This window comes from Clarias gariepinus, chromosome 4 (assembly GCF_024256425.1).
Source record: "Clarias gariepinus isolate MV-2021 ecotype Netherlands chromosome 4, CGAR_prim_01v2, whole genome shotgun sequence".
Taxonomy (NCBI): domain Eukaryota; kingdom Metazoa; phylum Chordata; class Actinopteri; order Siluriformes; family Clariidae; genus Clarias; species Clarias gariepinus.
This window is the reverse complement of record NC_071103.1, coordinates 1212501-1228731: the sequence shown is the minus strand read 5'-3', so window position 1 is coordinate 1228731 and position 16231 is coordinate 1212501. Positions and strand designations below refer to the sequence as shown.

Below are 16231 nucleotides of genomic sequence, written 5' to 3'. Positions count from 1 at the left end.
CAACCAACACACTACAACCCAAAACATGACTGCATTGTGTAGGTTCCCCTTGTGCCACCAAGGTGGTGGCTCTGACCCCTTGGGCGTCGCTTTGCAGGGCCTTTGGGGGTTGACGTGGTGTCTGACACTAGGATGTTGGCAGCGGATCATTTGGGTACTGTGTTGTGGGGCGGGGTCTTCATGAATTAGACTTTGTTAGACAATTGCATCCCATTGGGATCAGTTGGATTGGGATCTGGAGAGTTTGGAGGCTGGTTTGGAGGCCTTACTGTAATAAGTGAACTTTTATACACTGCAGTATTTCTGGAGACCATAACTGTTACAAAACTACATGACTTGAACCTGACATGGAAACGGAGGACCAACTTCATCTGTTTAATCACCTTGAGATCCTCCTGATTCGAGTCACATGTGAATGTAGAATTAGGAACCTGTAGTTAAAATCTGAGGTTGGCAGCGCCTAGTCTGGTTTCTCTGGTCGAAAAAACGAGAGCATGTCATTAGAAGAGTAACCTATACAAGAGCTCCTTCTACAACATACTGATCAATCGGTGTTATATTGTTGTTTCATTAACCTTTCCTACTGTATGACTCTCTTTATCTATCTGATCTTATTCTACCATTCATGTTCTGTGCTTTATTTTCCACTGTACAAATTACCTGCTTTGTGTTAAACCATCCTTTCTTTTTCGTCTTTGGAGCAGCTAAAGGTTCATGTCATGGTGGATGTATATCAGTCCAACTTTTACCTCGACTCGACCTTGACTCGGGCTTGGCTAGTCCTGATCTTGGACTTGACACTGACAGGCTGGACTACAGCGCAAACGTTTTAGTTTCCAAAATGTGGAAAAGGACACCGGAGCAAATACTTATGAACATCAGTGTAATGTAACAGAAAAACAACACAAACCATCACAGACACTTCTGTATTGTCTATTTTATGTCCTGTTAGAGTAGATGGTGGAGAGACTGTCAGGTGAGTAATACGGTGGAGAGTAAAGAACAGATTAGTTGTTTTCTGTTGTAACATCTAAAAAACAAATTTGATATTTATATTAGAAGCAGATTGTGATACAGCTGTATATTAAACTACATGCACTACTCCGTGTGTTTGTCAAGTTTTCTGTCAGTGTGGTCTGGTTTTAATGGGCTTATTCTATTATATAAAGTTCCTGACCCAGTTGCTTGAGGAAAACCGCATGCTCTGAAATCCTGGGATAAAAAAAAAACAAAAAAACTGGACCACGGGTCATTTCCGAGCCTGTCTATGTCACCGGACCATCTCATAACTCACACGGCCCCTGTAACCGCACGTAAGGTATGGTTTCACACAGTTTGCCTCTCACTCCTCCGGCCCTGGCCTGCCTAAAGCAACACGAGTCGCTCCAAGCCTGGTGGAAACGGATCCAAGTGAGTTTTGTCCTTGATTTATATCGTCAGGAGAACGTACGAAAGTCCGCCTGTGGCCACGGGGCCCCGTATCTCAAAGAGCAGTGAAAGTGAGAGAAGAATATCTGTAGCAAACTGCGCGTGTAATTATCAGATTACAATAAAAGCCATAAATCTGATGAGGAACCGGGAGCGAATCACTGTACTAATATTTTCCTTCTAAAACGCACCGAGGGCTTAAAAATCGAGCCTGTTAGTCCTGGTATTTATAGTTCCTGTCCCGTGTCCCGAGCTCCACACACTGATGAGCTGCCACGGAAGATGGAATGCAGCACAGACGATTCACGGCCCATAAAAAAGTCCTGCGCTGCCGAAGACACGGAACAAGCGGGAAACGAGTTTCACAATGCTCTATAGTAGGCGGGGAGTTTTCATTTTTAATTCATTTGGCCACAATGACCGATTCTCGGGAGAAAAAAACAGCACTTTGTCTGACAATAGATTCCCGACAAAGTGCTTTCACCGCTTTCCATGACAATGGAGTCATGACAGAGCGAATCCAGGGACTTAATTAAGTCATCTCTAATTGTGGACATTTTAAAATGTTTTTTATGATGCGCTAAGTTCGACTTCTCAGAGCTCCAGAGTTTACTTTTAGTCAAAATTACAGATCCTCAGATCACTGAACTCGGACGTAGACTCAAAGCTCAATCTCCTGGAATTAAAGAAACAAATCAAAACTGGCGTCAGAGTTTCGACTCGTCCGGACGCTGGACTCCAGCACATTGTGAGTCACGCCGTCTGCACGCCTGTAAATCCCATGTTTCTAGGGATGAGCCGTCATAATGGGCGTCTATCCCGAGGCCTAACTCTGATTAGACGCAGCTCGAGGTCCTCGTGTGTCTGATCTCTGTAGTGTGTGAAACATGACTCACTGAACAAACACTCGCTCCTCAGTGTAATTCCTCGATTTTATATCAATCTGTCTGGATTAAAGGAGTCTTCACAGGAGACAATAATAACTAACGGAGCGATTGCGTGTGGAAAAGCTCTCAGGCGTTATTCTGGCGTTGCCCAACAAATATCTTGTCGAGACTCCTTAAAATAACAGCCGTGATGAAACAAATTTCTGGAGGTCCGCCATTTAAACCTGAGCGGCCGATGATGAATTGTGATTAAATTCACAATGGTTTCTAAACACACTGAAGAGAGCACACTGGAATCTCCAGGAGATTTGATATAAGATTAATAAACATGCACACCCTTATTCTAATCCCGGACTAAACATTTCATGCGATTTCTATTGCTTCTCATCCTGTGTTTAGTCTGTCACAATATTCATCATTTTATCCTTTAATACGGATATTACTCTGTCAGGGTTCGGCACGTTTACTAATTCTTCCTCAATAAAAACAAACAACAAAAAAAGGTGTGTTTTTTTTAAACATAAAACTCAAGACATGATTTTGTTTCAATCCTTCGGGAAGTGATGAAACTTGGGAATCTGACGTTCTTACTCGGGTGGTTTGGAATTCTGTGAGCGAAGTCAGAGTGAAGAACGGCACCTTAGTAATGTGCCGAAGTGTGGGGAGGTACTGTAGGAACGTCAGCTTTCATTGGAATCCTGGACACACACACACACACACACACACACACACACACACATTATGTCTTAGTGGAGAAGATAAGAACACAGATTTCCTTCTTAGTGTTTGTGTAACATAGAGCTGCGCACGTTTTCCGCTCCGAGAGCGTCTCCGCCCTGATCTCTCCGTCAGCTCTGTCTCTCTCTCATAGAACATGATGAGTACGCAGAGAACATCCATCACATTCTCGCTAATCCATCAGACTCCAGTGCTTCCGAGCCAAAAACTGTAAATAGTGGATGAAGCTAAGCAGGAAATGGAAGTGGAGAAACGTTCAGTAAGTTTAAAACAGGGAAAAAAAAACTCGACAAAACCTCAAAGCAGAAAAACAGACTGTTTAAACTGACAATCTTTATGGTTCCAGGCAGTGTTTATTTACAGATCTACAGCAGATCCTCCGTTGCAAGTTCTCAGAGAATAAACTAAAAAGTCAAAAGGTCAGAATGAGCAGCCTGGTGAATCAGTAAAGCCCTACTGAAGTGATGAGTAAAGCGGGTGCTGACGACCAGTTGATTAAATAGGAACCGCCCGCTCCAATTTGAGCGCTGCAGAGTATTTAAAGGTCTCTCTCTCTCTCTCTCTCTCTCTCTCTCTGGATGTGACACGGACAGAACAACACAAAGACACAAAAACCCTTCAGTCATTCCTCGTACTTTCCCACAATAACAATCGAGCCGTCTCCTTTCTCGAAGTCACAATAAACACACAGTCACAGGCGGACATGAGAACATTTCACAGATGGTGAGATCACAAAACTAGCGCAGTGAAACTCAGATTACGTCCTGGCTGTCGCCGCACGGTGCTCCTGTGCTCACACCATTTTTCAGATCTCTCGTAAAAGCCACTTAATGTTCTGCAAGCAATTTGTGGCGTGACATTACTTCCAGTCCTATAAATGTCCTCGCGGCTGCAGTGTGAATCACTCCCGAGCGCCGGCGAAATGAAAAGATGGCCATCAAACCACATGTAAACAATTAGCTCTCGCCGTAACAGAGTCAGAGTCATGCTGCATGCGGAGACGACCGCAAGCGCGAGAGGGTTCCACTCCAAAAACGAAAACTCCGGGGAGATGAGCAAGGCCCGGCTCAGCACCGACGGCATTTATAGAGCGTTTATACACCGTGTGTGTTCTGCATGCCTGCTCTGAGCTAGCACGAGACCACGTCTAACATCGATGAGCAGCAGGACGAAAGCTCGGCTCTACCAAAAACCACACGGGGAACCGTCATTCTGGAACCTCAAAAACAACAGGGAGGTCAAACAAACAGACACAGTTATATAAGAGATCCTTGGCGCTGGAGCACTCTTCAGGGGTCAAAGATCAGATTACATCATATCCAGCTGCAGAACTGTGATTCGTTGTAATGGAGAGCAAAAACCTCCGGTGTTTAGAAATAAAATGGGGGTAATTACTTTATGGTCAAAAGATTAAACACACCTGCCCACGTTCTCTGATTGCAAGACATGCAGTCCAAAGACATGCAGATTATGCTAACTGGCATTAACAGCATGTGTGAGAGTGTATGTGAGTGTGGCCTGCGATGGTTTGACACTCTGTCCAGGGTGTACCCCAACTTATGGCCTAAGTCTAATGGGATAGGCTCCAGGAACCCCATGACCCTGTACTCAGGGTAAAGCAGTATACAGTAGACGATGATGATTAGATGATTATTCATGGTTCTTTAGGTATCTATCTGATGAAGGCTTTTATGTAGAATTTTTAGTTTCTCTGTCAAAAAAAAAAAAAAAAGATCCAAATAGAACCTCTAAAGTTCTGTATCTTTTATTCATTCAAAAATCCTATATAGAACCTTTCATGCATTAACATGGTGATGCAGCAACCTTACCCAAGTCCCTAAAACCTTCAGATTGTTGTCTATTAGGTGTAGGGGTTCTGTAAGTGTTCTTAAAGGGTTTGTTGAATAATGAAGAGTGTACGAAGAAGCACCAAGTCAACCCTAGTCCCACTGCAACCTACTGTATCACTAAGGGTTGGTGCACAACACGGAACCTTAAAACTCTTAAGGAACCCTTGAAGAATTTCTTTTATATGTATATGATACAAACACAAAATTATTGATCATCATAATCATTTTTTTGAATACCTAGGACCTGTAAGGACTAACACTTGGCTATTGGTGCCTTGTACACTTTTAGGTTCTAAGGGTTTCTCTTCCTAAAATATTGGCTTCACTTCTGGAAAACCTTCTGGTAGTAAACCATGCTGTTGTGAGTCTAGAAACTCACTGATCATTTGGTTTTAGAAAACTAAATTTTTAAGACAGTGGCCTGGAGGAAGATGGAGGATGGGCTCCGCCTGTTAAATTTCTCCTTCTGCGGGAGTGTTATCTTTCTGGCTCTGTAGCTCAGAGTTAAAGCTATATCAAATTCCAATTTTTCATACTGGTCTGCATGAAGACAATTTTCCCTACTGTGATTTTGAGGTTCTCATAATGGGTCCTCCTTCGAAATTCTGCCTCACTCTTTGTCAAAGATTCCTTAAAACTGTCTTACCATTGATGTGGCAGTTCTCTATCTCCAAAAAAGTTCTAATGGTTTCACCAGTGAAGTGTTTAGTAAAAGGGAACCCATACAGAACCTGATTTTTGATGTAATTAGTTTGATGTAAGTCAGAAAATTTTCAGACTTTGTTTCCAGAGTGGAGAGCTCAGAGGAACATGTGGGCTCTGGACATTGTTGCTTGACAGCTAGCCAGTGATATGATAAGATTTTTGTAAACACAAGCAGAGTCGAGGTTCTACCGAGTTCACTCGAGCGTAGCGCTGCACAGACATGGCTGGACAGAAGTTCCTTAGGAAAACTCTCTTACTGATTTTGTTTCTGGTTCTTTGTGTTTCTTCAGGGTTCTCCATGGACGTTTGTTCGAACACCATTTTACCCGGGTCTAAAGGTACTCACTTGTTTGCTTACAGTTTTTTGGAATGCTGAGAAGTTCTGTTCGCTAGAACTTAATTAATCTTTTAAAATGTAACCAATAGACCCCTGGGAAAAAAGGATCTGTGAATGGTTTATTCTTAGTTTAAAAAAGAAGTGTTTTAGCCGAGGATCTAAGCAGTAAAATGATGAGACTTAACAAATAGTATTTTTTTACAGCAATCCACTACTTTTGAATTTTTTCATTATTATTATTATTATTATTATTATTATTATTATTTACAATCACCTGGAATATTTAGCAGTGGTGAATAAATGCAACTGGAATTGGGTTGAAATTACCCAAATCTTCCCATAAGTGGCCTCATCGCTTCTATATTCAAGCTTTCGGGAGAACTCGTAAAGTTCCTGTGTGACTGGAGAAAGTGCATTAGGGTTAGTGCTACTGTGAAACCGAGCTTGTAAAAAAAATACTCTTGCATTTTTTTCCCTATAAAACATCCCAATGCTGGATTTAACGTGCTCAGTAACATGTTCCTTCGGTACTCAGCTACTAAAGCCCATATAACTGGAACCCTGCTGAGGGAACCTGAGTTCCAGCACCATTCCGTCATTTACAGCCTGGCTCTCACCAAAAGTCGACCCACCGTGTGAAAGTTTTTGTTCTGCTTCACCAGGATGCCAGCGCGCAGGAACATTCTCCTCCTCGGCTCGTAGTTTTTCTGGGAATGACGAGGTAGAAGGAAAAAGGACAAGAATCAAATCGCAGCGTGGGTTTAATAAACGCTGATAATGAAATACAGACTGTGTGTGTGTGTGTGTGTGTGTGTGTGGTCACATCCTCATGCACGAGCAGCTCCAGACATAAAATGTTCTTCCGCTGTTGTCCGCAGGAGATCCCGGCGAGGTGGGCGATACAGGAGATGAGGGACGACTAGGGAAAACCGGTCCACCGGGACACACGGGTCTGTATGACATCATCAGAGTACCCATACAACACGGGGTTTGTTACACAGGAACTAAAGAACTCAAATTTGATTCTCACAAACTCCCAGTAATTCTGTGCTGACTCCTAAAGCACAAAGATAATCTTAAAGCACTTTCATTACTCATCCTGGAGAACCTGATCTGATGAGATGTTGAGTAATGCATTAAAAATCTTAAAGTAAATGGGTTTCTGATTATACCACAGTCTGAGTCTGTGCTCCAAGGTCACTACAATTACACCATGGTACATATAGAACCTACAGTACTAAAAAGTGTTTACTGTCAGAATGAGTTCGAGGTAGAATCATTTTTTGGAACACCTTATTTATCCACACAGACTTCAAAGAACCCTTGGTCCTTTGTGTTAACAGGGTAATAACTCCAGATGAATCATCATTATTTTTTACTAATACCAAGAGCCTGTGACTGCTCTTAAAAAGAAGGGTTCTCCAAGCTATTGGTGGGTAACATCTTCTAAGCTTAAAAGACCCTTTTCTGTTCTAAAAGTTTAGTTAGACCTTAAATACCAGGCAGATGTAAGTTGCACTGAGGGAATCTTCAAAATGTTTTCCCTATCAGCAAATACTTTTTAAAGAACCCTTAACTATCCAGTGTATCCATTGAAGAACCATTGAATTTTGAAGAACCCTTTTTTATGCATCAACTGGGTAAGTTTGGGGCACAAACGCCAAATTATTGTTCAGCGTTTTTGTCTTTTAACAGTCTAGAACTTGTTGGTACTTTGTGCAGTCTTTAAGGGTTCTTCAAGAGTTCCTTCACAATTTACAATTCATTGGTTTTAAGTGGAACCTGACATGAAAACATCCTCATCTTTTATGAGAAACAACAACTGAGCAAATCACAAGACATCCAAAGGTTCTCTTTTGATCTCTCTGATAGAGTTATACATACAGCACATAATTTGAGGGTCAAAGCTGATGAATCCTTCAAGGTTTTAGATTTAAAAGTGTGAGAAGAAAACATTCTGTGAAACACATCAGATAATATGAAAAGGTCAGGATGATTACAGAGTGCTGCAGGAACATTTTTCTCAGGAGCTGGAAAGATGGAGTGAGAGCTGCACACTGGTGTTCTTTGTGTGTGTGTGTGTGTGTGTGTGTGTGTGTGTGTGTGTGTGTGTGTGTGTGTGTGTGTGTGTGTTTGTGTGTTTGATGTGTTTTTGGGCATGGGCGCGAACTGGATAGCACTCAGGTTCTGCCAAACCACGTCTCCTCCTGAGGGAAGTTGCCTCAGACGTGTTAATAACACACACACACACACACACACACACACACACACACACACACACACACACACACACACACACACACACACAGTGAGAGTTAGATGCCGGGAATGGTCTGAAGATGAAAGAAGAATGCTGCACTGCTTTTTCACTCAGAACCACAATGGAATTAGAGCCCAGTTCTGTTTACTTTTAGTTTTTACACCTAAACACGAGACGCAGATATAAAAAAAGAAAGAAAGTGTGTTGGTTCTGCTGTGTGCAATTCGTCATATGAACATGATGGAGCCGACGTACTGGAAGCCGAATGTGAGAACCCACACTAATCTCTCTCCCCTGAGCTTAGGGGCGTTTTCTGAAGAACTCAGACCTGAAAATGTTTGATGAAGACGTTTCAAACATTAAGAGACCGTTTGTTGTAAAACCACTGGATGTTCTCACGTTTCCATGTTCTGTCGTCGCATTCAGGAAACTATTAAAGGTTCTATGTTGAATTCGATTAAAAAAAATCTTTTTAGAAATGTACAGAATGTACAAACATCTGATTGTCCCTGGAGAGCACCTTTAGAGCTAAAGTCAGGTTCTGATCACTTAAAACAAACAAACAAACGAAAACATCAGAATGGTTCTTAAAAGATAATTAAGAGTTCTCATGCTTTTCACAAAAGGTTGTTTGTTTTTCCTTTTCGGGAATCATTTAAATGTTTCAGGTAGAACTGGAAAATACAATAAGTGATTCTTGATCAGAGAGGAGCTTCCAGGTTGAACTACAGTAGAAAAAGGGTTGAACCACCTGAGCAAACTTTGACAAAGTAAAAATGTACCATTGTACAAAAGGTGGCTCAAAGTAGAAGTTTTTTAAAAATAAGAACCCTCTTCATTTAATAAAAGATTTAAAAAATCAATTAAAGGCTAATTAAGATCAACAAACAGAATGATTATTTTTTCAGGCTCAATCTTTGTTCAATGAATTTGTTCTTCAGGAGAACCGCACAGAGAACAAGTGATGGGAAAATCTTTAATGTCTCCAAACATGATGTTTGATCAGATTTATACCAAGTGTGACCCAAATCAGTGAACGAACCAGGCTATGTGACTTTTATCTATATATTCAATATCAAACTGTTCTTCTCCTGGTTCTGTCGTGTTGCAGGTGTCCCGGGGGAGAACGGAGAGAAAGGAGATGCTGGGAGAAGTGGGAAAATGGGACCTTCAGGAGAGCCAGGTGAGAAACCAGCAGCCATGTTGCTTGGATTATGATCACGACTCTCTACACTTTCTGTTCCATTAACATCCTCCACCTACTGACTCGTCCGAGCGTTCACACCAGAGGCGGGACTTCATCAGGAAAACGATCCTGGATGGAACATTCCCCTGTAGCTGAGCGCTATCACCTGATTATCGCCTGATTATCATCTAGAGTGATTAGCGAGAAGCTAAACAATGACCTGCTGTTGGATTTAATTTCTGCCACTTTTCATTGTTAATTGGATAAGATCGTTATTTTTCCAAGTTGACACAACATCCTGTCCGGTGTCAACCACTTTCTTTGTGATTAGACAGCAGCTGTAGACAGTTTCATAGAAAATCTGTGTAGAGAAACATTTTTCTGATATTTCTGCAAATCACACTGAAATAGACAGAAACTCTAACAACAAATAGAAACACAAACAAACAAACAAACAAAGTGTTAAACACAGCTCTTGGTTCCGTGCAGTCCTTTTTTTTTAGCGGAGCCGTGTGTAAAGCACAATATCTTTCATGCTAACTTTCTATACGATGCTACCAGCACCATGCAGGTGTTACCTGTGAGCACTAGACTTACCTTCATGGCTTCACAGCAGTGAGGGGGTAAAAACCTGTGCATTCACAGCATTTACGTCTGGGATGTTTTGTGTAGATTCATGACACTACGTCCTATGTAAGTCTACTTTAACTCATTACAAAACGTAGAAAAGTGAGTGGGGTGAATACTTATGCACAGCACTGTACAATTAACACAGTTCGATCGAGGTGATCACTGGCCACCTAGTGTTTTATACATTAACTTAAATAAACACAGTTTATCTAAATTATTTTTTTTTACTGTAAATAAATTCACCTGCTTTATTGTTTGTGACGTTATTGAATCCAGCACTGAAGTAATGCTTCAGTTTATCTTCTCGTCGACATTAGCCTCGCAGCTAAACAGAAGTAGCAAAATCTGATCTCATCTGATAAAATGTTGCATTTATATGAACATGAAGTGATTATATACTGGAGGTATTTCCAGCACTTTTGGAGTGTTTATTGTGTCTAAAGCTCAGCTCTGGTCCTCTGCTTCTCCCTGCTGGTCATCTAACACACTGCACTCTCATTAGCCTTCAATTCCAAACCGCTCTTCATCTTCTGAGGCTCTGTTACACAATGTACATTTATTGTTGAAGTTCTTCCCCCCCCCCCGTGTGAAGCTGTATTTACTTATTGTTTCTCAATTCATCTACAAACACATAGGAATTATAATTAGAAAAATGAACAGAAAAGGCTTGAAAAGTGCCAAAAGTCAAAACGTGTTTCAGAATTTCCAAACGATTTTCCATCACACTCAGGAATAATTGAGACAAACCAACGGACTGATATTGTTTAAATGTTTATATTAAAATGTTTAAATTGCATATTAAAAGTAACAATTAAGACAAAACACACTAAACCAAACACACTGCACTCTGTCATCCTCATTTTCTGTTGGGTGTACAAACTTTTAGGGGTGTATGGTATTTAATAACAAGTACAGATATGATTTACAGGAGAAGCAGGAGAGACAGGAAGCGCTGGATCCGCAGGGTCAAAGGGAAAAACGGGTAATATTTTAAAATTTCAGGAACACTTCAATTCTTATTATTTACTTTTTCAGCAGAAAAACTATTTTTATACCAACTTTGAATATTTTCACCCAGCAACATAGACCTAATAATAATAATAATAATAATAATAATAATAATAATAATACTTTTCTAATAAAAAAGTATTATTTTACACACACACACACACACACACACACATTTATGGTTAATGTTTTTATGTGAGAATGTTTTGTGTGAACCTCAGGCTCTACGTGTGACTGCGGGAGGTACAGGCGACACATCGGGCAAACGGAAATCAACACCAACAAACTGAGAAATGCCATAAAGTTCCTGAAAACTGGTACGACTTTAATAACAAAGAAACTTCTTTTGTGTAATTTGTGGTTAAAGCATTTAAGAATTTGTAATTGTATGTAAAAAGATACATTAACTTGCTATATATACTTCTATAAATATCAGTAAAATTTCCAAAAATTTCACTATAATAAAAAAGTTATATCAATTTTAATAATTAGGTGTAAAAAAAAATGTTTTAGTACAAATTGTGCTGTAGCGATTTGAAACGATCTGCAACAAAACACCCTAAAACTGCAAATTAGAAAAAAAAAAAAAGGTTTTAAACTGTTTTATTAAAATCACATATTTAGAAATTTAAAAATAATAAAATATTTTAATTGTGGCAATTATTTTATATTAAATTTTGCTGGTTATTAAAACTGTTTATAAAAAAAATATATGCAGTTATTTAGAAAAAAACAAACGTGAGGTTGACAGGTGGGACTTATTTTTATTTTTACACATATATATTTTTTATATTAATGTTATTATTTTAAAAGTATTTGATAAAATTAAATAATTCATCTTTTGTGAGATGTAAACATGACAATAATTTGTATGAACACATGGAATCTTTAAACATTGTGTTTAAATAAATATAAACATGTGTTTACTTCATTTTTATTAGAATTTACACAAACATACAGAAATACAGAAACATTTTATTTATTTATAGTGTTGTGAAAATGTATTATAATTATGAAAAAAAAACATGATTATATGTTAAACAGGGGCTTTAAAATTAACAGACATTTCCTGCCCACTCTCTTTTCCTCTCTCTCTTTCTCTTTCTCTCTCTCTCTCTCTCTCTCTCTCTCTCTCAATAGTATTGGCACCACTCAGGCGTATTTATAATGTATTTTTGTTCCTCCTCAGTGATCCTGGGCATTAAGGAGACGGAGCAGAAGTTTTACCTGCTGGTGAGGGAGGAGCGTAAACACCGAGATGCTCAGCTGAACTGCAGGCTGAGAGGTGGAACCCTGGCTCTGGCTGACAACAAGAACATCAGCACCCTTCTGGGTTCCTACATCAGCGAGGCAGGTCTCACTCACGTTCTAGTTGGAACTGGGGGAGAACCCGAGCACAGCGCGAATGCTACGGTTTCCGGCCGCAGGTGTGCACAGGTGGCGTCTGATGGAGCGTTGAGCCGGGCCGAGTGCGACAGCGAGAAGTTCTACATCTGTGAGTTCTCCAAGATCTAAGTGCAGAACCGTTCTTCAAGAAGACACTTAAAGAGGAGAAAGGGTTCTTCAGAGGTTATTCAGATCATTATGAGTTATATGATATTATATATGATAATATTATAGTAATACTGTGATCATATTATCAATATTATATTAATATTATAAACATCATACTGTTTTTTTTTTATTTGAAGTGAGTGTATATATTCTTTGGCTGACTCTGTACATATAAAAACGAATAAAGCAATAAAGTCTTATGACTATGTCCTACAGACGTGACTACGCTCTAATCATGTAAATGTCATTAGGGCTAAAGGTCACTATGACATCATCAAATCACAGAGTAATATAATGTAATATTCACCAAAATGTTTCATTTTAAATAGATGAGAATTCATAAATTTGCCAATAAAGGCATGTCATTCCCTCCTTTCAGTGTTTTAAACTGAGTGTGAAAAACTAAAAAGTAATTATTGTGAATATACTTTTGTTTGTTATTATTATTTTTATTATTATTATTATTATTATTATTATTATTATTGTTGTTGTTATTATTATGACCTCATCCTGACTCCGCCACCATAACCTGAAGATAATATTTAATAACATTTTTGCAAATATATATACTGTATATGTGTATAAATGTTATTAATTATTATCTTTAACAAATTTTCTTAAACAAACTCACTGCTTTTAATCTAAACATTAATTAATGTTATACTCACGTCTCTTATATTATTATTACTTATTATTATTATTATTATTATTATTATTGTTATTTTTCATCCTGTCATGTATTGTAGTAATGTAAACATGTGTTTACGCAGGTCAGAGTGAGCTGGTGTTAAATGATTTACAGAATGACTGTATGTCTTTCACTGCCTTTCTCATTTGTTTCCTGATTAATATTAATGAGCGAGTTTTAAATGTAGGCGTTAAAAAAAACACCCTGGGTTGTTTAAACCTGAGGTTTGTGTTTTTTAAGTGATATATTTAGGAAACTGTACATCATGTGCTATAGTATGTGTGTGTGTGTGTGTGTATGTGTGTGTGTGTGTGTGTGTGTGTGTGGTTAAAAGTTCAATGACACACTGAGTGAGTTTATTTTGGGTAATAATTAATTACTCTCTCTGGCTGTGATTTGTAAAAGTCTTTACGTTGCAGTGATGATGAAACGAACACATTCACGTTAATATACAGACCTATATATGAAGAATTATGTGTAATAAACATAAAGTGATGACACACCCAGTATAAAGGCCTGTTGTTTTCCCTCACACTGGACTCGGACTGGAATTTACTCCAGTTCATTAAATGCGAGTTTTTCACCGCCATGCTGACGCGGGCGTCCTTCAGCATCACCTGCTCACGTCAGCACCTTGCGAGCGCTCGTTATCTCCTCCGAATGTCTTAACACAATATTGACCGGAGAGCATTTCCAGTCTGAGGCTCCACGTTAATCATTAACACGCTACGATGAGATGAGATAACGTGAGGAACATGAAGAACATGAAGCACAGAAAGAGACAATGAGCTTCTCCTGAATAATTCAAGCCGGGCAGGGCCGCGAGAGAAAAGACCGGCGGCGGGAAGGGCAGGTGTCTGCTCTCACCTGAGACGCCTTTTTGTCCTCTCCTGCATTCCACACTGAGGACAGACGACAGGAGTGGCTTTACACACACACACACACACACACACACACACAGACACACACACCTGCAGGACCGGTTTTGCAAATCACGTGACACTTGTGGAATTTTTTTCCACCTCTCTCTCTCTCTCTCTCTCTCTCTCTCCTTTTCAGTCGCTCCCTCACTCGCTCTCGTGTTCCACAGCAGAACCATGGCAGAAGCACAGACGAACCCAGCGGCCACCTCCTTCCCGGCGCCCACCATCTCCCTGCCGCTGGGGCTGGACATCATCCGGACCTACTCCGGAGTTCTGATCTGCATGGAGATTGTAAGTGTGTGTTCTCCTGTAGGGGGGTTAGAGAGGGGGAACCTTACTGAGGTCCACACACACACACACACTCACCTGTTCACCACTCAGGAACATCACACGAGTCAAAATCTCAGTAGTGCACTTGAAGGGACAATCACAGAAACAAAAAATGTAAAGTTAGACCTGGGACCTGAAGGTGTTTAGATATGAAATTATTTTCTAAGAAGGAACATGAGGTGGAGGTTAAACAGGTTGAGATCCTACGAAGAAAGTGATGAGTAATAATCTGAAGTTTGTACCAGTTACAGTAAACAAATATACATTCTTAACGGTTCCTCCGCGGGGTTCTCGGCTTCCCAAGAGGTTTTCCGCTGCTTTTCTTTTAGAACCCTCACGAGTGGGTCGTAGATTATTGGACCTGTTTTGTTGTGCAGGGTTTGTGTGAAAGTGTAACTGGTTTTATGGCTGTCAGATTTGTAGAACAGACCCTGTTTAATTGCGACAAGCCAATAAAACCTTTGGAATTTGAAATGAGAAACTCATCATTAGACTCTCAACATCACGGTTCATGAGCTTTACTGCGATGTACACAAGCTCACAGATTATACAATAGAAAGCATATAAAATAACGTCAAAAATGATTACTGAACACACATTTATGTGAACAAAAATGAAACATGAAATCTTTTTAACTTGTTAAAACTTTCTTGTATTTAAAAGAAATTACCTTTTAATATAGAAATGCCCAATAAAATGAACTAATCAGAAGGGCTACATGCAGTAAATACACACACAAAACACGCTGACCGATATAAAGTCTACTCTTCTGTGTAAAGTGGATTAACTCTAATTGAAAGATCAGATTTTTTTTGCTGACTCTGCAGTTCTCTGGTTACAGTCACGGCCCTCATACAACCTCCGGTGTTTAAAGTAAAAACAAACGTCCAGCTCGTCTGACCCGATGTCGTAGAGTGTCAAAGCTACACATATAAACGTTCTCTCCTACACGGACAGGATTAGCCGCACACAGCGTTAGCACCGGCGCTCGAGTGGCGTTGTCCTAATGCATGGTGCTACTGCAGGTGAAGCCACGGCTAACGTGTCAGTAATAAAATTCAAAGGATTGTAGTGTCAGGCCACAAACTGCTGGTGTAAAAAAACAACTTTATATTTCAAAAGTGAAAAAACGTTTTTTATTTGTGGACCTTAGTTTAAAGGACACCAGGAGATAGACATCACTAGTCCATAGATTTCAAGATAAAATTTCCTGAAACACATGTTGATGTGCACAGGTTAAAAAGCTCCTCCCAAGAACACACTCCTCAGCACACGGTGGTTGTGTTTAATTTCTACCCTTCAGGTTTAAGATATAACCGTAACCTCTTCACATAGCGTTGTTTCTCACTCCAAGTGTGAATTTCAGCTCAGAACAGCTGAGAGAGAGAGAGAGGTGGGGGGTGAAGAGAGGAGGAGAGAGAGAGAGAGAGAGAGAGAGAGAGAGAGGAAGACAGGGAGAGACAGAGAGGGAGAGAGAGAGACAGAGAGAGACAGATAGAGTGAGTCAGAGAGAGAGACAGGGAGACACAGTGAGAGAGAGAGACAGGGAGAGACAGAGTGGGAGAGAGGGGAGACAGAGGGAAAGAGAGAGACAGACAGACAGATATAGTGAGTGAGAGAGACAGGGAGACACAGTGAGAGAGAAAGAGAGAGAGAGGAGACAGATGAAGAGAGAGAGAGAGAGGGAGAGAGGGAGACAGGGAGAGA

General features: G+C 40.0%; 2 protein-coding genes across 2 annotated transcripts in view; both read left to right on the top strand.

Moving 5' to 3' along the window:
• The first annotated feature begins 5806 nt into the window (after nucleotides 1–5806).
• On the top strand, nucleotides 5807–12955 carry colec10 (collectin sub-family member 10 (C-type lectin)). Its single transcript, XM_053494293.1, has 6 exons — nucleotides 5807–5946; nucleotides 6824–6895; nucleotides 9317–9388; nucleotides 10950–11003; nucleotides 11251–11346; nucleotides 12219–12955. Exons 1-6 carry the CDS (start codon nucleotides 5829–5831, stop codon nucleotides 12542–12544), a joined length of 738 nt encoding a protein of 245 aa, XP_053350268.1. The 5' UTR covers nucleotides 5807–5828; the 3' UTR covers nucleotides 12545–12955.
• A 1335-nt stretch (nucleotides 12956–14290) lies between these two features.
• Nucleotides 14291–16231, top strand: part of mal2 (mal, T cell differentiation protein 2) — an 8702-nt gene continuing 6761 nt past the window's right edge. Inside the window, exon 1 of the mRNA XM_053494296.1 lies at nucleotides 14291–14485. Coding sequence (XP_053350271.1) covers nucleotides 14369–14485 — 117 coding nt within the window. The 5' untranslated portion in view covers nucleotides 14291–14368. The remainder of the gene's footprint in view (nucleotides 14486–16231) is intronic.